The sequence below is a fragment of the Lates calcarifer genome, linkage group LG19, assembly GCF_001640805.2.
Source record: "Lates calcarifer isolate ASB-BC8 linkage group LG19, TLL_Latcal_v3, whole genome shotgun sequence".
NCBI lineage: Eukaryota > Metazoa > Chordata > Actinopteri > Centropomidae > Lates > Lates calcarifer.
This window is the reverse complement of record NC_066851.1, coordinates 2,467,504-2,487,854: the sequence shown is the minus strand read 5'-3', so window position 1 is coordinate 2,487,854 and position 20,351 is coordinate 2,467,504. Positions and strand designations below refer to the sequence as shown.

Below are 20,351 nucleotides of genomic sequence, written 5' to 3'. Positions count from 1 at the left end.
GTGATATTACATCTGAGTGAATAAATGGCCATAAGTCCACTCAGAAAATCATAGAAAAATATGCCCTGTATAACCCCAGAACCTCAGTCAGCAGGTCTTAAGGTTTTCCTCGGTATCAAAGTCCAGTGATGGATCATGTCGATCCATGAATACTCTGCAAACAGGAACTGCTAATAGCTCTTTTGAGATGTCTCAGTAGTCTCGATTTTGTCTGAGGGTTCTCACAGTGTCAGACTTTGAAAGCTCTGGTGAAGAAATGAATCCAATGTTTGCTTCTCCCAAAGTAAAATTTATTTTAGTGAAAGCTAACCTTGTTTTTTTTTTTGTATCCAGGTTTTATTGAATCTCCTCTGAAGGATAATTGAGGGCCTTTTCACCCTGGACCTTATTTCCCCTTGACTATAAAAGTTTAAAATGTGATAGCTTACTTCTCTGAACTCAGAGCTGTTAGGACTAATTGTCCTCTGCAGACGCAGAGTTCACAAAGTCAGTCTAACACTTTTAGTTTGTCATGTACTGTACATAATTACGATGCGCTGGTGACCCAAAGAATTTCAACTTCGACGGTCCAAAACGTCTAAGGCAAAGAGCTCTGCCCAAATACCATCTACTCAGGTTCATCGTTATCTTGTTGTAATCCTACAGTGCCTCTGTCACAGAAGCTTTATCTGCTCTGTCTTCGCTCGTTATCCTGCTGATCGATTTGTTTTTTTTTTTCTTTTTATGCTGATGTTTCCTGTTAACTGCTCAGAGTAATGAGTGCATTCCCTGCAATGATGTCAGGTGACAGATGGAACTGCAGAGATAATAACACATGAGGCTCTCTGATGTCTTAACCCGGTGCAGGTTTCAGCCATCTTAAAGTCTGTCCACAGCTTTACAGCTGATGTATTCACCTGCTGAATTAGTACTAAAATGCATAAAATACAACATACAGTCTGACAAATAAAGCTTGCTCAAGCTTTTGTGCATACAGAGCTATTACTAATGCCCGGCAGACCTCATTACACCAGTTAACAAATCAATACACAATCACATCTGTATATTCTGCTACTGTTCGGTCTGCAGCCAGAGAAATCAATGTGTGTCTAGACTCTCTTTTATGTGTTAACTCATCTACTCATTTACTCACATTACTTGTTTTGCTCAGATTCTTGTTTAATTACAGTCATATTCATCATCTTTTCAAACAGTTTACTTTTGTGTGATGCAGCTGGGGATACAATGAGCAGAGCAGAGGAGTGATCTGGCGATGTTTGAGGTTCTGTTTGAGGTTTCACTCAAATCCACATCTCCAAATCTTTGACATGGAAACTCGTGAATTATTTTTAGACATTTCTCCCATTTCATGAGTCATATCTCAGCCTGACAGCTCACTTTAATGAACACTTGCACACAGCACATACTAACCTGGGAGCTCGTTCCCATCAGGAATATTTGCAGTTTAGAGATTAACAGATTTTATAATCAAGAAAAACGTTTAAAAGAGCAAAACGTTCCATTTATACATTGTCCAGGATCACAAGCAGTCAGTACCATGGGCTCAAACTATGGACATTAGTTCATCCTACAAAAAGAATATTAGAGAAAAAAATGATGTAAGTGGATAAAAGCCTTTCTCTCATTCTGTCTTTGACTTTTTTAAAGACGGCAGATTGGGGAACAGAGAAGGAGGATGTGAGGGAAAAAAAAGACAATGAGAAAAAGAAAAAAGATGATGACATGGATAGAAAACTGGACAAATGAGAAGATTTATTTTAACAGTGTGTGAATTAAAAGGTTTGGTAGGTTATTAGTTTTGAATGTGTCTGGTATCTTACCAATCACAGTGCATCTTAAAGAATGTCATTACTTCCTTAAAAAACCCTATACAAACAGGTCAGAGATGAGTCACTGCCAAGTGTATGTTTGTCATGTGGAGAGAGTTCATAAAGGTGATGACTGTCTTGATTGTACACTGTAGCATGCTACATTAGCTGGATGTAACTTATACACTGTATACTGTGTATACTGGGCTTTTTGCTGAGAAGAACATCAGAGCATCAGCACAGCAGCAGACCATCCTCTCTCTCACATCTGAAGGTGTAAAGCTGCACCGCAGCACTCACAGTCGAACCAGATGAGCTCCTATACTCACTGACATCACTGCAGAGGAACTGTGGAACAGTGGGAGTACTGTGGACCAAAATATAACAGAGTGAAACCAGTAACAATGAAGCAAAGACTGCTACACTTACACTCCCAGGATGTGGTGACATATATTTTTGGGGGCATTTTTAGGTGCAGCCGTGGTTCAGGAGATAGAGGGGGTCGCCCAGTCAGGTCAGTGGTTTGATCCTCGAGCAAGATACTCAACCCCAAAAATTGCCCCTGATGTACCATCAGTGTGTGATTGGATGTGTGTGTGTGTTAGAGCGCTTCATAGTGTATATAGAACAAGCACTGTATGAATGTGTGTTTTGCCTAGCCTTGAGTGGGCGGACTAGAAAAGTGCTATATAAGGGCATTTACCATTTTAGGTCTTTATTAAATGACAGGAAATGCTGGAAATGCAAATTTCCCCAGTCAGAGTTGAACTGGTGATTTGCCACTTTAGCCCGTTGGACCATTATATCACAACTTAACTGAGTCAGTTGTTATATAGTTGTCCTACTACTGTAACAAGTGTGTGTAATAACTCCACAGCAGAATGTGTTATTAAAAAGGCGATGTAATGTGTGCTATCACATGTGAAGAGACTGTTACAGTTATGTTTTATTATGAAGTGACCTCAGTAATTGGTTATTTTTTAAACAGGGTGGTCTAATAACCAGTTGAAGCCATTTAATGTCAAAACATTTCAGAAAGATGAAATATTTACACTCCTGAAATAACCAACAAAGGGAGTGTAGTCTATGATAAAGAACAAAAAGAACATGTTTGTGTGGACTTCAGGATTATTATACAGGCTCAGCCTAATTCTTGATATTGTGATTAGAATTTAATAGAACTGCTATTAGGCTAAATACATGTTTTGTGTAGGTGTCCTTTTACACGATGTGGACATTAAGCATTTTGATAATGCTTATTTTTTGAAACACGCTGTTGCACAGAGCCACTGAATGAGTATATGGGCTACAATATAGTGAAGAATAGTATGTAGCTAAGACAGTATTATAGACCCAAAGACAAGACAGAGGGGCAGGACTGAGAGAAGAAGGTGCAATTACAAACCTGTCTGCTCTTTCAGCACCATGGACAGCACCATGGATCGATCAGTACACAGCACAGTGAGGCTGCTGGTATTTCATAGCCAGGGTCAGGGCCATAGGTTCTGACTGGTACAAATCTCAGTCTGGTGCAGGATCAATGAGTCAGGCAGACTAGACTTACATATACAGCTAAACAACCCCTCTGCCCCTGCTGTCTCCCTGCTGCTGGGGGATGGAGAGAGGGAATGGCAGGTTAAGATGGCGGGTGGAATACTCACCCCCCCCCCCCCCCCCCCCACAAATTGCCTTCTCGGCTGAAGTCAGGTTCAGGGGGAAGTCAGGTAATATAAGGTAAAGAACAGCAGTGAGGAGGAGGTCAGGGTGGGTGGGTTGACAAAACACACAGGAAACTCCTGTTTGTCTCCTGTGTGAAACTTGACCATTCTCCAACCTTCAGCAAGCATGTATTATTGTTACCATGACAACACAGGTCAGGGTATGCCTACTGCTGCCACACACATGGGTCAAATTATTGTTACCATGATGACAATGGTCCAGCACACCTGCCACTGGTAATCTGGTAATCCTCTGGGTCCAGTGATTATTATGATTGTATTAGGTTAGAAGATTTGAGGTGTGTAAATTATCTAACATATGTTACAGTGTGTGACATCATATCATGAATTATTCAACATGTAACACCATGTAAATGCAGCATAAACTTGTATTCTTATTGTACAAGTAACAGCACAGCATAAACTGTGAACAATATAAGCTTTCGTGTCTCGTCCAGAAGTAACTGCTAGCTACTCAGAGTATGTGTATATTTCACACTTTGCTTAAGCTACATCTGAACGTCAGGCAGCAGCATGTTTTACACAAAGTTTCAAAGGCCTATTTCAGGGGATCCTTAAAGGATAATTCCAGCTCATCAAAATGTAGCTCCTGTCTTTGTAGTTTTGACTATAATCTCTGTTATAATAATAGTTTGTATAATATATAATGAGGTAGGTGGAGACTAAAGTAGACCAGACTGATTCTTTACTTAACTAAATTATACCAATACAATGATGTAAAAATCCATTAGAAGTTTATATGTACTCCCTCTGCAGGAGAATGTCCTCTTTAACTCATATCAAATGACATTATTAGCTTATTAATGTCCCTCTAAAGGGACATGAGATGATTAGGAGGAAGGGGAGAGGATCTGTTTTTATTTTTTGGACAGTTATTATCGTTTTTTTTTTTTTTTTTTTCTGAAATAATTTACAGCATTATGCCACAAGCAGTTATTTAAATAAAACTATGTGAGAGGTTTAGAGGAGAAATGTGTCTGGTAGAATTGCAAACAGAGATCTGAAAAGGCTTAAAGGACTGCCTGCTGAGCAGTCTCATTCTCGCTCAGCTGGGCCTCTGCCATCCTCCTCAACCATCTTCCTGTGTTTGGTTTGCTGTACCATCCAACATGCATCACACTATATTTTCACTCATCCACACAGTACATACATGACTGACTACTTGCCTACTTACACACATCACTATTTATATGATCATCAAGTTAATTTGGAAAAAGTCCTTTTTTGGTTTATATATGTGCTCTGCCTCCCTTTTGTTGTCAGCCTTGAGCCAAGGTGGTAACAAATGACAAGAGCCACAACTGGACATCACTTTAGTGGTCACAAGACTGGAAACCACTGGTTTAATATTTAACAATACATTGTTATAAACTATGTAAAACCTTAACTTGAAATATCAGCTATAGTTGTTAGGTAAATGTAGTGTAGTAAAAAGTACAGTATCTCCCTCTGAAATGAAACGTACAAAGTATCAAATGGAAATACTCAAAGAAAGTACAAGTACCTATAAACTCTACTGAAGCATAGTACTTAAGTGAAGGTACTTACTTTTCACCACTAGAGAATGTATTCAACAAAGTAATAGCTGAGTACTGGGAAGACAGTGATATACACAGTTTAACCAGATTATCTAAACCTGTTTGTTCAGCGGTCAAACTGAATGCACCTGAAATGTTACTTATAATCCCACATGGACAGTAGGTCAGAGCTAAACCAGACAGTGGTAGATGATAGGCTAACCTGGTGACAACATGTCTGAACTATGAAAACAGTGGAATTATCCTTTAAGGCATTCCATAAAGTGATCCAGACACCATTTTGAGCCTAAAATGAACAAAATACAGAGATGGTACAAAGTGAATCTTTGTGCCTTTGATTCAGGTATCCAGCACCGTGACTGCTCTCACCATGTGTCTCTGATTCTGTCTTTACTGTTAAACAGAGTGACGGTGACAGCAGCCTGTAACATGGACTTCAGCCGCTTTCCCCTGGATTCCCAGACCTGCTCACTGGAGCTGGAGAGCTGTGAGTAAATGTTTCAATTATTGCTCTAAAAATCATGAAGTAGTCATACCCCAGGCCAGTCAAGAACAACATCACAAGATGTGTCAAATTATCACACTGTTGCTCACGTTGTTGCACTCCAGTTCAGGGTGAGAGGATTCTGCTAGATATGTCAATTGTTTCATCAATTCAAAGGAACACTAGCCAAAATTAACTTTCTTTTTATTGTTCTATTAACTCAAACTGTTTGTAGTTTCTTGACTAAGCATGGGCCGGTATGAGACTCTCACCGTATGATAACCTTAAGCAAAAATATCACAGTATGAATAAAAGAACTTTTTTCCCATTCTACACAATCTATTTTATTTTTAAACAACACAGAATATATGGAACATTAGTAAACATGTATGTTACAATATAAGATTATTTTTTAAAAATTAAATAAATGCAGTCTAATTCTGTTATTTCAATGTCGATGCACAAAGGCACGACGCTCTCTCTCTTCCTCTCTCTCTGTGCAAGTCACAGAAACCCACAGAGCCAGCAGGCGTGTTGTGATTTTGGACACATGTACAAGTGTAGAAGTGATAACAAGATGTGATATCAGCCAAACTTGATTATAGTACTAAAATAAAAGCATTCATTTTGCATTAAATTTGTACTTCTCTCCTCTTCTCTGCTCTGTGAAGTAACGTTAGTTAGCCAGCTAATTGTTATCTGCCACAGTACCAGATAGTATTTATTCCACCGATGTCAGACATGCTAACTGTTGTAGCTGTTGCAAACGTTGGGGTGAGTCAGGTGACCTTCCTCCTCCTTCTTTTCTGTATTCTCTCTCTTTTGACGGGGGGGGGGGGATTTGGGGCGGGTCACCTCCTTCTGCCATCATTAATACAGGCAGCCTGAACTGAGTTGACTGCTTGCACGAACAGGGAGGGGTCGTGTTAATCTGCGCTGCACATGACCTGGGGGATTCCTGCACTTTCTGTCTTTGACTAGTCATTTTAACAAGGGTGGTGGGCTGATACCGTAGGAACAGTGATGAAAATACTAGTCGTTGACTTTCAACCATGACATACCTGAAACGTAACGCCTGTGCTATCTGACATATAGAAAACAGACTCATCAACAATAATCAAGAAGAAAACAAGAACAAATAGACCAACACCTAAAAACGCCCCTCTGCCTCCATTCTCTCTCTCTCTCTCTCTCTCACACACACACACACACACACACACACACACAACCAAGCCCTAAATTACAACCATGTTTAGTGGAAGGAAGGAAGGCTACCTCCATGCAGACACACAGTGAGCCCAGAAGGCAACTGTCCATAAATGCTTTTTATTGGGGGAAAAATGGAGTAAAAGTTTGACAGTTAATCCAGATAAAATGCTTACAAAAATAGCAACTGAATTAAAACCTGGAGGCAGCAGCACTCACTCAATTAACCATCCTACACAGAGGCAACGGAGAAAGCCATACAACAGAATAACAGCAAGTGAGGTGGTCACAGTCAGGTCAAATAACGTGACATGCAGGTTCAGTACAGTGAAAACTGTAAAAAATAAATAAAAACGTGTATAAAAATGTATAAATAAATAAATATGTAACATTTACTAAATTTTTCTTTTCGCTGTTTAAAAGAAGGCAAATCCCTGCCACACCTGTGAGGAATCTGAGGTGAGGAGACAGAAGCCAGGGAGGGTCAGGTCAAGGTCTTAATGAGTGTTAATGTACTGTGCTGTTGCAATTACCTGCACAAGCATTCTGTTAAACAATCATAAGCTTTTATTTAGCACTGGGAGCTTCAAGGTAATTCCAGTTTATTGTGACACATCTATTGTACCTTGACTGACTTCTGTGTGCAGTGTATTCAGTGTGTGCACCAGAAATGATTTGATAGTGGCATCTGTTGTGTATTGCACTTTATTATAGCCAATAGCAATGGCAGCCAAATTATGATCCAAGTTGTAATAAACCAATTATCCTTTCATAAAGATGCTGTGACATTGTTGAAAAAAGCTGACAGAGCTAATGTCCCTCATTTGCCTCATTGTTTCATCATGAGGCCACACAGTGAGGGCTGGCCAGAGGGGTTCATCACTTTAACTGGATCAAAAAATTCAACAACAAACCACTTGCTGAATCACTGACTGTCTAATAATATAAATGGAACAGTTCAACGTTTTAGAAAATATCCACATTTGCTTTTTTGTTGAGAGTTAGACGAGATGATTCAATGCCACTCTTATCTTGTAAAAGTTAAAAATGAAGCCGGAGCAGCAGATGTTTTTTTTTTACATAACTTCACACAAAGTGAATAAACGTATTTCCTCCATATTGTTGTAATGATACCACTGCCAATAATGGTTCACTGTCCATCAGTTGGATTGTAATGAGAGGATTACATGCACTAAATACAATCAACTGAATAGTAATGATAATAACTAATTATAGGTATATATAACATTATAAAAAACATATAAAATCATACAGAATGAATACCCCAGCCAATCAAAGTGAATGAACTGGAAAAATAAAATTTGAGCTGACACTGTTTGTTTTTTTGTTTTTTTGTTTTTTTTTGTCTGTTTTGTAGAAGTGATGTACTTTACTGTTACTGATTCTTCAGCCTCACATCTTCAGACAGGACCTGAGGCCAGTCCTGCAGTATTACCTGATCATGAGCCCATGACTTTAAGCCACTCTGTAGGCTGTAGTCACATGCCCCATCATCTTACTGTATTTGTCCTCACATGAAATGAAGTTGTGTTCAATCAAATGAGCACCAGAAAAAGTATGAAATAACAGAACGATTGTGTATGATTGTCCACAGCTGGTCTGTTGCTTTAAAGTAGTTTAGTGCCTCAAAAATGTTGTGGTTCCCTTTTACAACCTTTACAGTGCTCTTCCCAGTAAGGAGCTGAAATACCTGAGCCATCAGAGCCAGGAGGGGTGGGCTCTATCTGAAAAGAGACTGAACAAGAAGGACTGCAGTCTCCAGTCTTTTTTTTTTTTTTTTTTTTAATTCTCTATTTTTGAGACATCAAAGATATTCAGAGGAAAGGTTCAGCACATACCAGGAGCCATTTCACAAAGCGTGCCCATACATTTAAGATTAAAGGTGCAGCCTTTGCGGTTTTAAAACTCAACTGTGAGCTGTGTGCAGATTCAAAAAGACATTTAGTGACTTGGGGTTTCCATCAGGCACTATTCAGGAATTAGTGAATGTGTAAAGATAAAGGTTATTCACAAAGCCTCTACCAGCTCCTAAGGTAAAGAGCTCCTCTCGGTGGGGAGCCGGACTTTAGACAGTTTAATGGGATTCTTCAGCAGAGACAAAGATGGCTCCAGGAAGTGCAGAAACATGTTTGTCAGACTGTTTGCTTGGGATATTGATCATACATCATATAAGATTCACTGTAACACCTTTGATCCTATTTTGCAGCCTCACTTTATACTGCATGTACACACCACACTTTACACACATCAACAGCAGATCAGTCAGTCTTAAGCTTTTCTGATATCTGTCTGAAAACTGCCTGATAGAAATATTGATTTCATAACCTCACTAAAAAGATTTGGACTGAATCCTTGGGTTGCCTTGGATCATCACTTTTCTATATTGCTGTTCTTGCCAGTACATCTCATGAAAAGACCAAAACCAACAACGTCTTAGTCCTTCTCAGTACTGTCTGACCTCCCCTCCCTGTCTAGGCTTGGGCTCCAACAGTCAGTTCCATTCTGGATCCAGTTCCCAGTTGGCAAAATGCCTATAGTTCTGACACCTGCAATTCTCTCATGGAGCATTTGACCTCTCCTTATTAGTTTTATATTAGCAAACACCAAAGTTGAAATCATGCAGATAAAGTCAATGTGTGCATTGGTCAGTGTGCTCTCTCAAAGCTACCGACTGTAGTTTGTTTGTGAGTGACGCATCACTCTGTAATATCACTCTATGACTGTGGGACTTGGGTTTTTGTAGTTCTCCAGAGTGGGGACTCTTCTCTGGAGAAATGATCAGCTGAATCAGCTGAATCAGTTTTTCAGGTTGGAGCTACATTAGTTCATTAATTAGGCTAATCAGTGTTAATGCTGATTCATGTAGTAGCCACCATTACAAAATGTAGTATATCTGTTGTCTCTCTGAACAATAGCTGATCACAGATCTTAACTGAATCTTATTAGTGATTTATAACTTGCAAAAGATGAAAGCTAAGCTAATCAAACCCCAACCATAACCCCGTCTGTGGCTCTGAGCTCATTCCCACTGAGGATGTAAATCTTCAGCTCACAAATCCAGAATACTGTATGATTTGATTTTTTTTTTTTTTTTTTAAAGTGCAGGCTGCCTCAGGCTGCTGCCCAGTTTCTGGCCATCAAAAGCATTTTGTTTGTTCTCACTGGAGAGAAGTGTCCTGCTCCCATCAACCTGTGTTCACATTCACACACAAATATAGAGCAACTGGAAAACATGAGCAATTTGAAATGCAAAAACAATGTTCCTCTGTTTATCCAGGGCATGTTTTATTAACATTATAGTTTCCATTTTGCCTCAAGGTTATCTTCCTCTGCTCTTACTTGGAAATGTGATGGTAATCAGTGATGACACACACTGATTTAAAGGCTCTGTTGAAAATGACTGACCCTGTGATGTGGTGTTTTTGCAGATGCCTACACAGATGAAGACCTGATGTTGTACTGGAAGAGCGGCGACGAGTCCCTCAGCACTGATGATCGCATCTCTTTATCACAGTTCCTCATCCAGAAGTTCCACACAACATCTCGCTTGGCCTTCTACAGCAGCACAGGTACACACACACACACACACACACATTATTGTGGATTCAGTTAGTTATAAATAATGTTACTCATTGATCTTGTGTGTAACATCATGATGTGAATGGCAATTATATTGTCCAAATGAATCATGTGCACTGTCCACAGGGACAGACCTGCAGTTACTGAACATAAATACAGGCTAATGTTTCCAGCTGAAAGCAAGGACAGGCCACGAGCCTTTTAGAATTTAATGACCCCTGTGACCTTTCCTCTGGCACTACCATCAGGACAAATGTGATATTTTTAGCTCCACTGCTGACAAGGCTGTAAGGTGACCCTCTTTAAGTACTACAACAGAATTTGAGGCTTTAAACCAGTTATTTGGGAGAAAAGTGACACAGATTTGATCGTTTTTTTTTTTGTTGTTTTGTTTTTTTTTTAACCACTGCATTCTATTCAAGTGATCTATGTAGTTTCAGGATGCTGGTATTATCCATGCTGGCTCACTGTCATGGCTTACTGGGACACTTGGTGGAACTGAGCCAGTGTTAATGAAATGTGTTTCACCTGTGTTTTCTTGGAGATCATTATTCCAAGTTCAGGGGCAGAAAACACTGTCTGTCCAGACATGTGCACAGTCAGCAGTAGACCTTATTCAGCAACTTTTTATGCGAATCAGATGAAACACAGTTACATCTTGTTAAATACTCAACAACATAGTATAATTGCAGTGGCACAAAACTTGCAGTAGGATAATAAATATCCCCTCACGAACAGTCAAATCAGTCGGTATTGTAGCCACCGGCTGGGATGTTACAGGAAATACATAAATGAAAAATGTCTACAATACTTGAATTACTTTCTTAGAATAACAGTCTGATATAAATGTAGGAAATGAAACCTCATGTAAAGTCTTGACAGTGTTTTGTGTGAATCCTTGTTGAATCCTTGCTGTGTGTGAGCTGCTCTCTCGCTGTGTTTGCAGGATGGTACAATCGTCTCTACATCAACTTCACGTTGCGACGCCACATCTTCTTCTTCTTGCTGCAGACATACTTTCCTGCCACTCTCATGGTGATGCTTTCATGGGTGTCATTCTGGATCGACCGTCGGGCTGTGCCGGCCAGAGTTTCCCTGGGTAAAAAAAAAAAAAAAAAAAAAAAAAAACTTGTGTCAAATGTCCTTTGAAGAGATTGTGCGTGCCGGAGGACAATCTGTGTGGAATGATGAAAGCTGGCTATGACATGGCTCCACCAATGGGGAACACACACATGCATGTGTGAACACACAAACCTCCCACGCTCTACCACTCTTACTTCTCTTCTGAATTATTTTCTGTATCGAGGCTGTTGCAGCACTGCTTGTCACACAGGCATCAGTTTTCCCCCTTGCTGAGATCCTCTCATGGCTCATCTCATGGCTCTTATTAAATTTAGCTGTTGGATGGGATGTTTTTACTTTACCCCTTGAAGGTTTTTATGCCTTAACCACAGATTGTTTGATTTTTCTTGTCTCCTTTTTGCACCATTAAATTCAAAAATATGATTTTTTTTTTTTAACTGACTGAATAACTGAAAGCTGCAGTTTGATTTAAAAGCACACAACAAAAAGGTCTGCTCCCGACTTAACCCCTCTCTCTCCAGATAAGTTGAAAGAAACAACTGAAAGGACAGCTTCACGACTTTTATTCAGTGCATTTGCACAAACTGTCAGCTTTCTACAATAATCTGATTTCTTAAATGTCATGTAAACATGAAGAACCAGGTTTCTGAAAAAGGAGGTAGGAATTAGAGACTTCAGTTAACAAATTCCTCAGCAGATGGAGTTGCTTAGTTGTCTTGGAAAAGTAGTTGATGGATCTTGGAGAAATCCTTCAAGTGGTGGGAAAAATGAAAATGTGAACATCTACAGTTCCACGCAAATCCAATTGCTGATGAACATTTGATATTATTGAAAGCTTCAGAACAACTACTGAATGGTCCTTGAGGTTGTTTAACTGGGCTTAAGTTTGCTTTGTTATCATAACTGTTGTTTCATCCAGTATTTCAACGGCACATTATTTCAACATGTAGCAGATTTATTAAAGAACCAGTTACTGAAACTATACTGTGTGTAACCACAATGTTTAAAAAACATTCACTCTTCAACCAGGTCGTGAATGAGTGTGAATCTAGACACCTTCCAGTGGTGGAAAGTTAACTACAGCACATGTATTTCACAGCTTCAGCAACTAATTACTTTTCATATTCAGATTATAAAATATAATAATCTAATAAATTCTGACTTATTATTACAGAAACTCCTCAGTAGTACATTAAGTTGATAAAATTATCAGTTTTATCAGCTGTAACATTTAAGTGATTAATGCTTTAATATTTGTAATCTAATACACATATTATCCTGAAATGGGCCATTCTGCATCATGAGTAGTTTTACTTCAAGTATATTGTGATGCTAATACTAGTATACTTTTAATTAGGTAAAGCTCTAAATACTTCTTTCACCACTGACACCTCCTCACCTGCAAATCTTTGAAACCATACTGACTGTGAGTTTTACAGGATACTATTTATTGCAGGGCTGTTGGAGCACATTGCATCATGTTATATAATTGGTCCTGTTATTACTTTCACCCTCTATAGCTTTAGCTAGCCAGCACATAAGGCTGTTATACTGTGTCTACACCAAAGTCAGGCAAACAGTCAAACACATCTTCAACTTGAAGTTAACTGTAGTTCAACTACAATGCTGTTTATCTTGTGTCCAGGCATCACCACAGTGCTGACCATGTCCACCATCATCACTGGTGTGAATGCATCCATGCCCCGGGTGTCCTATATCAAGGCGGTGGACATTTACCTCTGGGTCAGTTTCGTCTTTGTCTTCTTATCTGTGTTGGAGTACGCCGCTGTCAACTACCTGTCCACCGTCCAGGACCGCCGAGAGCGCAAGATGAGAGAGAGGGCACGATCTCAGGTTTGTTTCTACTGCACGCTGTTTGGTGCTGTAAGAAAAGCAATATAAATAACAAGAGGCATCATTTTCCACACCAGCCACGTCCTTTTAGCTGTTCAGGGAGTCTGTGAAATTTCACTTATATGAGCATCTGTCAGGCTAGTTGGATACAATTAAGAAAACAAGAGCAGCAGCAAAACAAAGACAAAAACAAAGATCAAGAACAATCAGTGTGTGTATCCAACAGAGTAAACTGCATGGTCGGGGCAACATCTCATCCCTGTAAGATGTTCAACAGCTTTGTTTCAAACAGTTAGTGGTTACTAAATTACATATCCCTGCCTGCTGAACAAAAAGAAGTGGACCTGGTTTTGGATGAATGATGTATTACATTATTTCAAGAACTATCTAGAAGCACTGTTAAAACCAGTGTCTAGACATTCTGTGAAATCTGTTTTTATGTGAAGAGCAGGTATAATGTATTCAATCTAACCACAATTTCAAATCAGTGGTGGAAACCATGAAACATACTTTACTGAGGTAAGCACCAGCAGCAATAAAACAATGTAAGAGTGAAAGTCACATTCCAGCAGCAGCAGCAGCAGCAAGCATCCGTTTTCATTATTTTAAAAAGATCAGATAAACAGACTGTACACAACCTGCTCAGCACCAAACGCAGTTAGTTAGTTAAGAACTACATATTTTCCTCAGGAGCTGTTGGAGACCAAACCAAAGAGTAAATATTGGACCTACATCCATGAGATGGACACAAACATGTCTTAAATGAATGCTGATGACGGCTGAATGTGTAAATAGGCAGCTTAGCTGTTTGCTAACATTTTTGACCCACTAATTTTCTCAGGTGGCGAGGACTTTGATATAATGCTGCTATAAAAAAACAAGTGCTGTGAACCTGAACCAGATTTAATAGTCTCATGCAGAGCATTGACTAATACACTAATACACTGACTCTCTTACCTAGATCAGCACAAATCAATGGCCAAGGGGCATAAACATGTTATTCAAATATGCTAGAGAAAATCAGTAAAACTAATCAAAACAATTTTTGAAAATCAAATTATGAAATTAGAATATTTAATGATGGAATATTTCGATTTTGAGGTGGTATAGAGTATCGTACAGTTTTGTCTAATGGGAAGGTAGATCTGGAACGCTGGATGTAGGAAATGAGACCTGTCATTCAGAATTGACTACAAACTGCAAACACCAGCTGCAACAGCAACCAGTAATTTTATTAGGTATACAAATGGCCATTGCACACTGTGACTTCGAAGTAAGTAAGTATGTGGTTAGCTGCTGCGACTGTGAATTAAAATTGATTTCAAAGTTAAAAGATAATAGAAAGACAAATGTTCATTCAGGGGAAATCTGGAAACAATTAATTCAGTCTTCCTGCGGTATAACTTTAACTTCTTTCTCCATTTCCTGTCAGAATGGTACAGTATGAGATTCAATATCTACAGTATCTTTAGCATTTGCTCTGCAGATGTAATTTTTGCAGTACAGTTTCTGTACAGTTACTGCTCTGAGGGCTTTTAAGTTCCCCTGCACATACTTTTTAAAGTATGTAAAGAATACTCTGAGATTGAGATTGCTCATAAGTCTATCTGGTACTAGAACACCTTAGACCAAAGACTGATGATCAACCTTGTGGTTGTATCATCAGATGTTTCAGCTGACCTCAAGGAAGTTTTGGTGAACTGTTTGATGACTCAGCCCTGGCTGTGTTCAGTCGGTGAGGGGAACTGCTAATCTGAACTGGGAATATTATTGAGTGGTCAAAAGAGCACTTTTAGGAGCCGAATCTGATAACTCAGGGGAATCCTCACCCTTATTCTTGACAGAGGTCACTGAGGTAGTCAAGAAGCTTCCTAGTGTCAAAGCGACAGGTATAGATGAGATTCCCCCTGACACGCTGAAGGCATGCTGTTACATGGAGGTCGGGGACAGTGCCTGTAGAGTGGCAGATCAGGATATTGGTTACCATTTTGGGGGGACCATCATCAACTGACTATGATCAGGTGCTCTTGTGACAAGATTTGTAAGAATGTGAGAGGCCTAAAGATTCAACAGGCAAGGAAAAATGCAATGAGAGACTGCAAGCACCACAACACATAGTTGAAGAATTCAAAAAGAAAGAATACAAGCCAGACCAGGAAGTACCCCACAGGGCCAACAGCCTCCAAGTGGAGCAGTCCCTCAAGCCACACAGTCTGAGAAGAGAAATTTCATGCAGCCTCAAGCCTGCAAGAAAGCTGATCTGCAGAAGTTCAGCAAGGAGGTGTGTATGATGCTAGAGACAGCTAGAGGGATTCATAACATTACAGAGGCTACAAAAAGAGCATTGAGATGGCTGAGCATCAAGAGGACAGATTTATTGGCAACAGGTAGGGTAGAAACTGAGGTCTGATTAACCTCCTAGCTGAGGTGGTCTGGGCAAGGGTATATGATGTTCAAAAGATCCAAAACACCTAATAACCCAGTATCACTGATGATTTATCCTAGCTCAGCATCAAAAGATATTTCACAACAACAATATTATACAAAATTAAGGATCAAAGCTGATGTAGGTAAAACTGACAATGTGTGATGTTTCAGTTATTGCTTATACATGCAATTTCTTTCTGATTTAATCCATAACAATGAAACAGTTTTTGTGCTAATTTGTTTAACATCATATGAATTTTGGCTAAATCTGTCATATTATATCATTCATATATCCTCTAGCCAATTGAATAAACTTGCACAGTGTGTATGCACACAAACACTTCATGACCATGAACTGTCATTAGTGCAAAATTACAGGATATTTTGTCCGGAGGGCGGTACTAGAGGAAAGGTCATGTACCATCTAAAATAGAAAATATTCATAATCTGAGGAGCATGAATGTACTTAATCAGTTTTAATGGCAGTCTTGGACATTTTTACCACTAGAGTAGTGTTAGGAGGTAGGGACCCCTCTTAAGGGGGATCAGTCAGACAGGTTGTGATATTGGGAAATTATATTCCTACTACACAAAATTACCCATATTTTCAAGCTTTTGTCTTGTACTACCCCGGGTCATTTGCAAAAACAAACTGTGCCAATGGTTTTGAGAAGATATCCTTAAGGGACAGTGACATAGCAGTCTTGCCTGTAATTGTTACGAATTGTTAAGAAAAAAGGTCAGGGCATCATCAACAACAATATATATTTTAATATGCATTCATCTGTTGGGTTTTAATGACGTATTTTATTTCAAGCATTTTGGTGTATTTCTTTGAAATTCATATTGAAACATAGTAATGATTACATCATACATTTTCTTCACTTCCAGTCACTGCCCTGCACCTGCTGGCATCTCCCAGACACGAACCTATGACCATGTTAGACGGTACTTACAGCGAGGCAGATACCAACAGCCTGGCTGGCTACACTGAGGAGCCCATGGTCCCCGAGGAGGAACAGGAAGAGATGCATGAGGTTCCAGAGAAACCTGAACACATGGTGGTCCACCTGTCAGTCAGCAGCGAGTCCACCACTACCAAGAAGAAAAAGAGCTTGCGTGCCCTCAACATCATCCAGAACACGCATGCCATTGACAAATACTCCCGGATGATTTTCCCTGGCTCATACATCTTCTTCAATCTTATCTATTGGTCTGTGTACTGCTGAAAGACGCTCACCAGTCAGGACTAAGGCAAGACAATATGAATGCTGCATCAAAATGGGATATTTCCTGACAAATTATCAGAGTGATATTGTACTGTATGTCTGGTGCTGGTAGATCATTAGGTTTAAGGCCTTGGACTGTAAAAGAGTCTGAAAAGATACGTTTTCTTAAGTTCATTGAGACTTTAGGACTAATCGGAGCACTCGTTTTTGATTTTTTTTTCCTCATGCAGCAGTTTGAATGTCCAGTAATGCTCTAAACTAAAACATAGAAAAACACTTATTTAAATAGTGTTTTTAAACTATTGATGCTAATTCTCTCAGTCTTTTTCAGCTTCCTTAACTGTCCTCATCACTGCTGTTCCTGAGATGACGCTGGCTCAGTTTTTGTATTTGGGATGTAAAATTGATAGATAAGGATAATTTCCACTTGTCCATGTCCATGCTGTGAGATACAGGTTTCTGTATCATGTATTCATTGGTTGATTTATAACTTCATAGCCATAAAGTTTCTAGACCCATTATCTGTCAGTCGTGACTTCTTAATTATTATTGAAGTAACAAACTTTGACCATATTTTCTTAAGCCTGTTATCTCAAAAAATGATGTTATAACTTAATGTTCAAAAATCACCTAGACAAAGAGTGTACAGCCATTTTAGCAGTTCTGTGAGGCTATATTTAATTATGCTGTGAATTAAATGCTAATGTCAGCATGCTAACATGCTCATGTTGACATTGTGACAATGTTTACCATGTTCACCATCAAAGATTTGCTAAACACAAATCACAGCTGATGCTGATGGGAATGTCATTAGTTTTGCTGGTGATTTATCAAAACCCTGAGTATTAGAAAAATTCATACTCTGATCTAATAATGGTGCCAAAGTGAAAACTTCAGATCACCAAAGTGATTACAACCCATTCTGTGGAGAACATGAATGTATGTACCAAAGTTCATGTCAACCTGCTAATGGTTGGGAAGTAAGGTGATTCATTATGTGAAAGTCATTATGGTTCATCTTCAGCAGATCTGGAATGTTTGTACCACAATGTCAGGGTAATTAAGCCCCCAGTTGTCAAGATATTCCAGTATCCATATTCAGTTATAAAAAATGTCAACCTCAAGGTGATGCTGGAAGCAGATCCAGCTGAGATTGGGCGAGAGGTGGGGTACACACTGGACAGATCACCAGTCTATCACAGGGCTGACATGTAGAGACAAACAACCATTCACACTCACATTCACACCTACGGATGATTTAAAGTCATCAATGAACCTGCATGTGTTTGGACTGTGGGAAAAAGCTAGAGTACCTATAGGCACAGGGAGAACATGCATGCTTTATTTAAGGATAAAACAGTGTTGAGTCAAAGTCAAAGTGTTGAGTCATGTCAAGTCAGTGTAGCACTGTATCACAACAGAAGTTATCTCAGGGCTCTTTTCATAGAAAGCAGGTCTAGACTGTACTCTATAATATTCAGGCAGTGCTGCCATTTGCCTCGACTGTTGAGAAAGGGAGGTGGTGGTGGGGGTGGGGCTTAGTAGCAGTGAGTAAATTTATCAATTGAGTTAAGATTTTGAGGTGACAGGCCTAAAAAATATTAACAGCTATGGCCAATCCCAAGTTCTGAAGGATTTAACATGCAAATTGTATTGATTTGATTGTCATATGGTCACACTGTTTTGTATTAAGACTACAATGACTTTTTGAGAAAGTGGCCTTTTGGTAAACTTTTGTGGCAAGGTCATTTGCACAACACTGGATTACTTAAAGGACCATTTAATTTTAGTGTTAGTTGCCTTAGCATGTGACACAGATATGTACCAGTGACTGAAGAACCACATGTGACTGTGGTGATACTTATATATATCCAATAAGTTAAAGGTTTTATGGACATTGGACATTTTCTCCTAAGGTAACTGTAGTGACTTATCCTCATCAGCAAAGAAAATGAACAGAAGCTGTCTTAATACAGTGATACACCAGCAACACCACTGATGAATGCAGCCATTCATTCAGTGTCATTTCAGAGGGAATGATTTATCTTGTATTTGACATGTAAAGTTAAGTAGAAGTGGAACATGGACAGCTTTTTGTCCATGTTGCACTTACTGACCAGAGTTGATGTGAGTGTCCCTGAACTTCCTTACAAACGAACATGCCTGGTGATACGTTAATTGCACTTCTTAATATGTGAACACTATGACCTGACAGTGACTCGAACAATGTGACTCGTGTGTGTCTCATTTAGAGTGTTTGCACATGACTTCTTGGCTAGGTTCATTCGTGAATCTAAGTGATGATGAAAACAGTTCCCCAGACCACCAAAGCTATGTTTGTTCATCATGTGTGTGCATACAGAAGAGAAAATGTTGCGTAGAGAACCAGGATTTTTGTTTGTTTGTCTTGGTTTTCATGGCTTCTTGCATCATTATTTGTGAAAAGCTGAAGCACATTACTGGGGTTTTCTGTCCATGAGTATGACACTGTTCCATTTGGTCAAATTTGAACAAGATTAAACATCCTTTATTTTATTAGCATTCATTGGAATATATAAAGGCTAACAAACTAATGATTGTTCTGATGCATCATCATCACTGTTTAAAGAATTTAAAGGTTTTACTAACTGATATATACTAATTTGTCAAATAATATGGACAGAAAGCCAGTATTATTTTTTATCTTTTTAGACAGACTGACAACAGAAACTGTCCATAAGAAAATATATTGTCACAGCAGCGGAACAGAGGCTAGCTTCACATGAGGACACTCTATATATGGTGTCCCAGAGATGCAAAGAATAAGACTATAGGGAGAAAACAAAACTGGGGGAAAAACAACTGGATTTCGGAAAAAACATGACATTTCAGAAAGGTCATTTTGGACAGGAAACCTTTAGACACAAAACTTGATAAAACACATCAGTATTTCAGAAAACACAAAACGTCTGAAAGCACATTTTTAGAAGCAGGATGGATGCCTGTGGGGGGAGGGCTTCTAGGGAGGAAAACGGGCCACTTGTATTTACAGAAAAAAAAAGTTTTCAGTTGTTTAGTTAACTGTCAGTGTGTAGCCAGGTTGTTGTGTGTATTTAAAGTTTTACTCACTGCCATACTTAGCTGTTTATTTATTCTCTTTGATAATGCAGTGGTATTGATCCTGAGTATTTGATGAAGATGAACTAATGTGACAACAAGTTCAATCAGCATTACAGATGAAACAGGTAGCGGCTACATACCACCTCATATTTTGTACTATCATGTTTTCTGAAATGTAATGTTTTTTGAAATGTTGTGTTTTTGGTGATGGTCTCAAAAAAAAAAACATACATCTTATCAATTTCTATCAGTTTTCTTTAACCACTTACCCCCTACATGGTAAA

General features: G+C 39.1%; 1 protein-coding gene across 1 annotated transcript in view; it reads left to right on the top strand.

Moving 5' to 3' along the window:
* gabrr2a (gamma-aminobutyric acid type A receptor subunit rho2a) overlaps window positions 1-19,657 on the top strand; it is a 41,380-nt gene extending 21,723 nt beyond the window's left edge. The window contains 7 exon segments of the mRNA XM_018697702.2: window positions 5,490-5,572; window positions 10,225-10,365; window positions 11,322-11,474; window positions 13,104-13,312; window positions 16,631-16,648; window positions 16,650-16,670; window positions 16,672-19,657. Of these exon segments, the coding sequence (XP_018553218.1) occupies window positions 5,490-5,572; window positions 10,225-10,365; window positions 11,322-11,474; window positions 13,104-13,312; window positions 16,631-16,648; window positions 16,650-16,670; window positions 16,672-16,968 (922 nt within the window). The 3' untranslated portion in view covers window positions 16,969-19,657.
* Window positions 19,658-20,351: the final 694 nt, after the last annotated feature.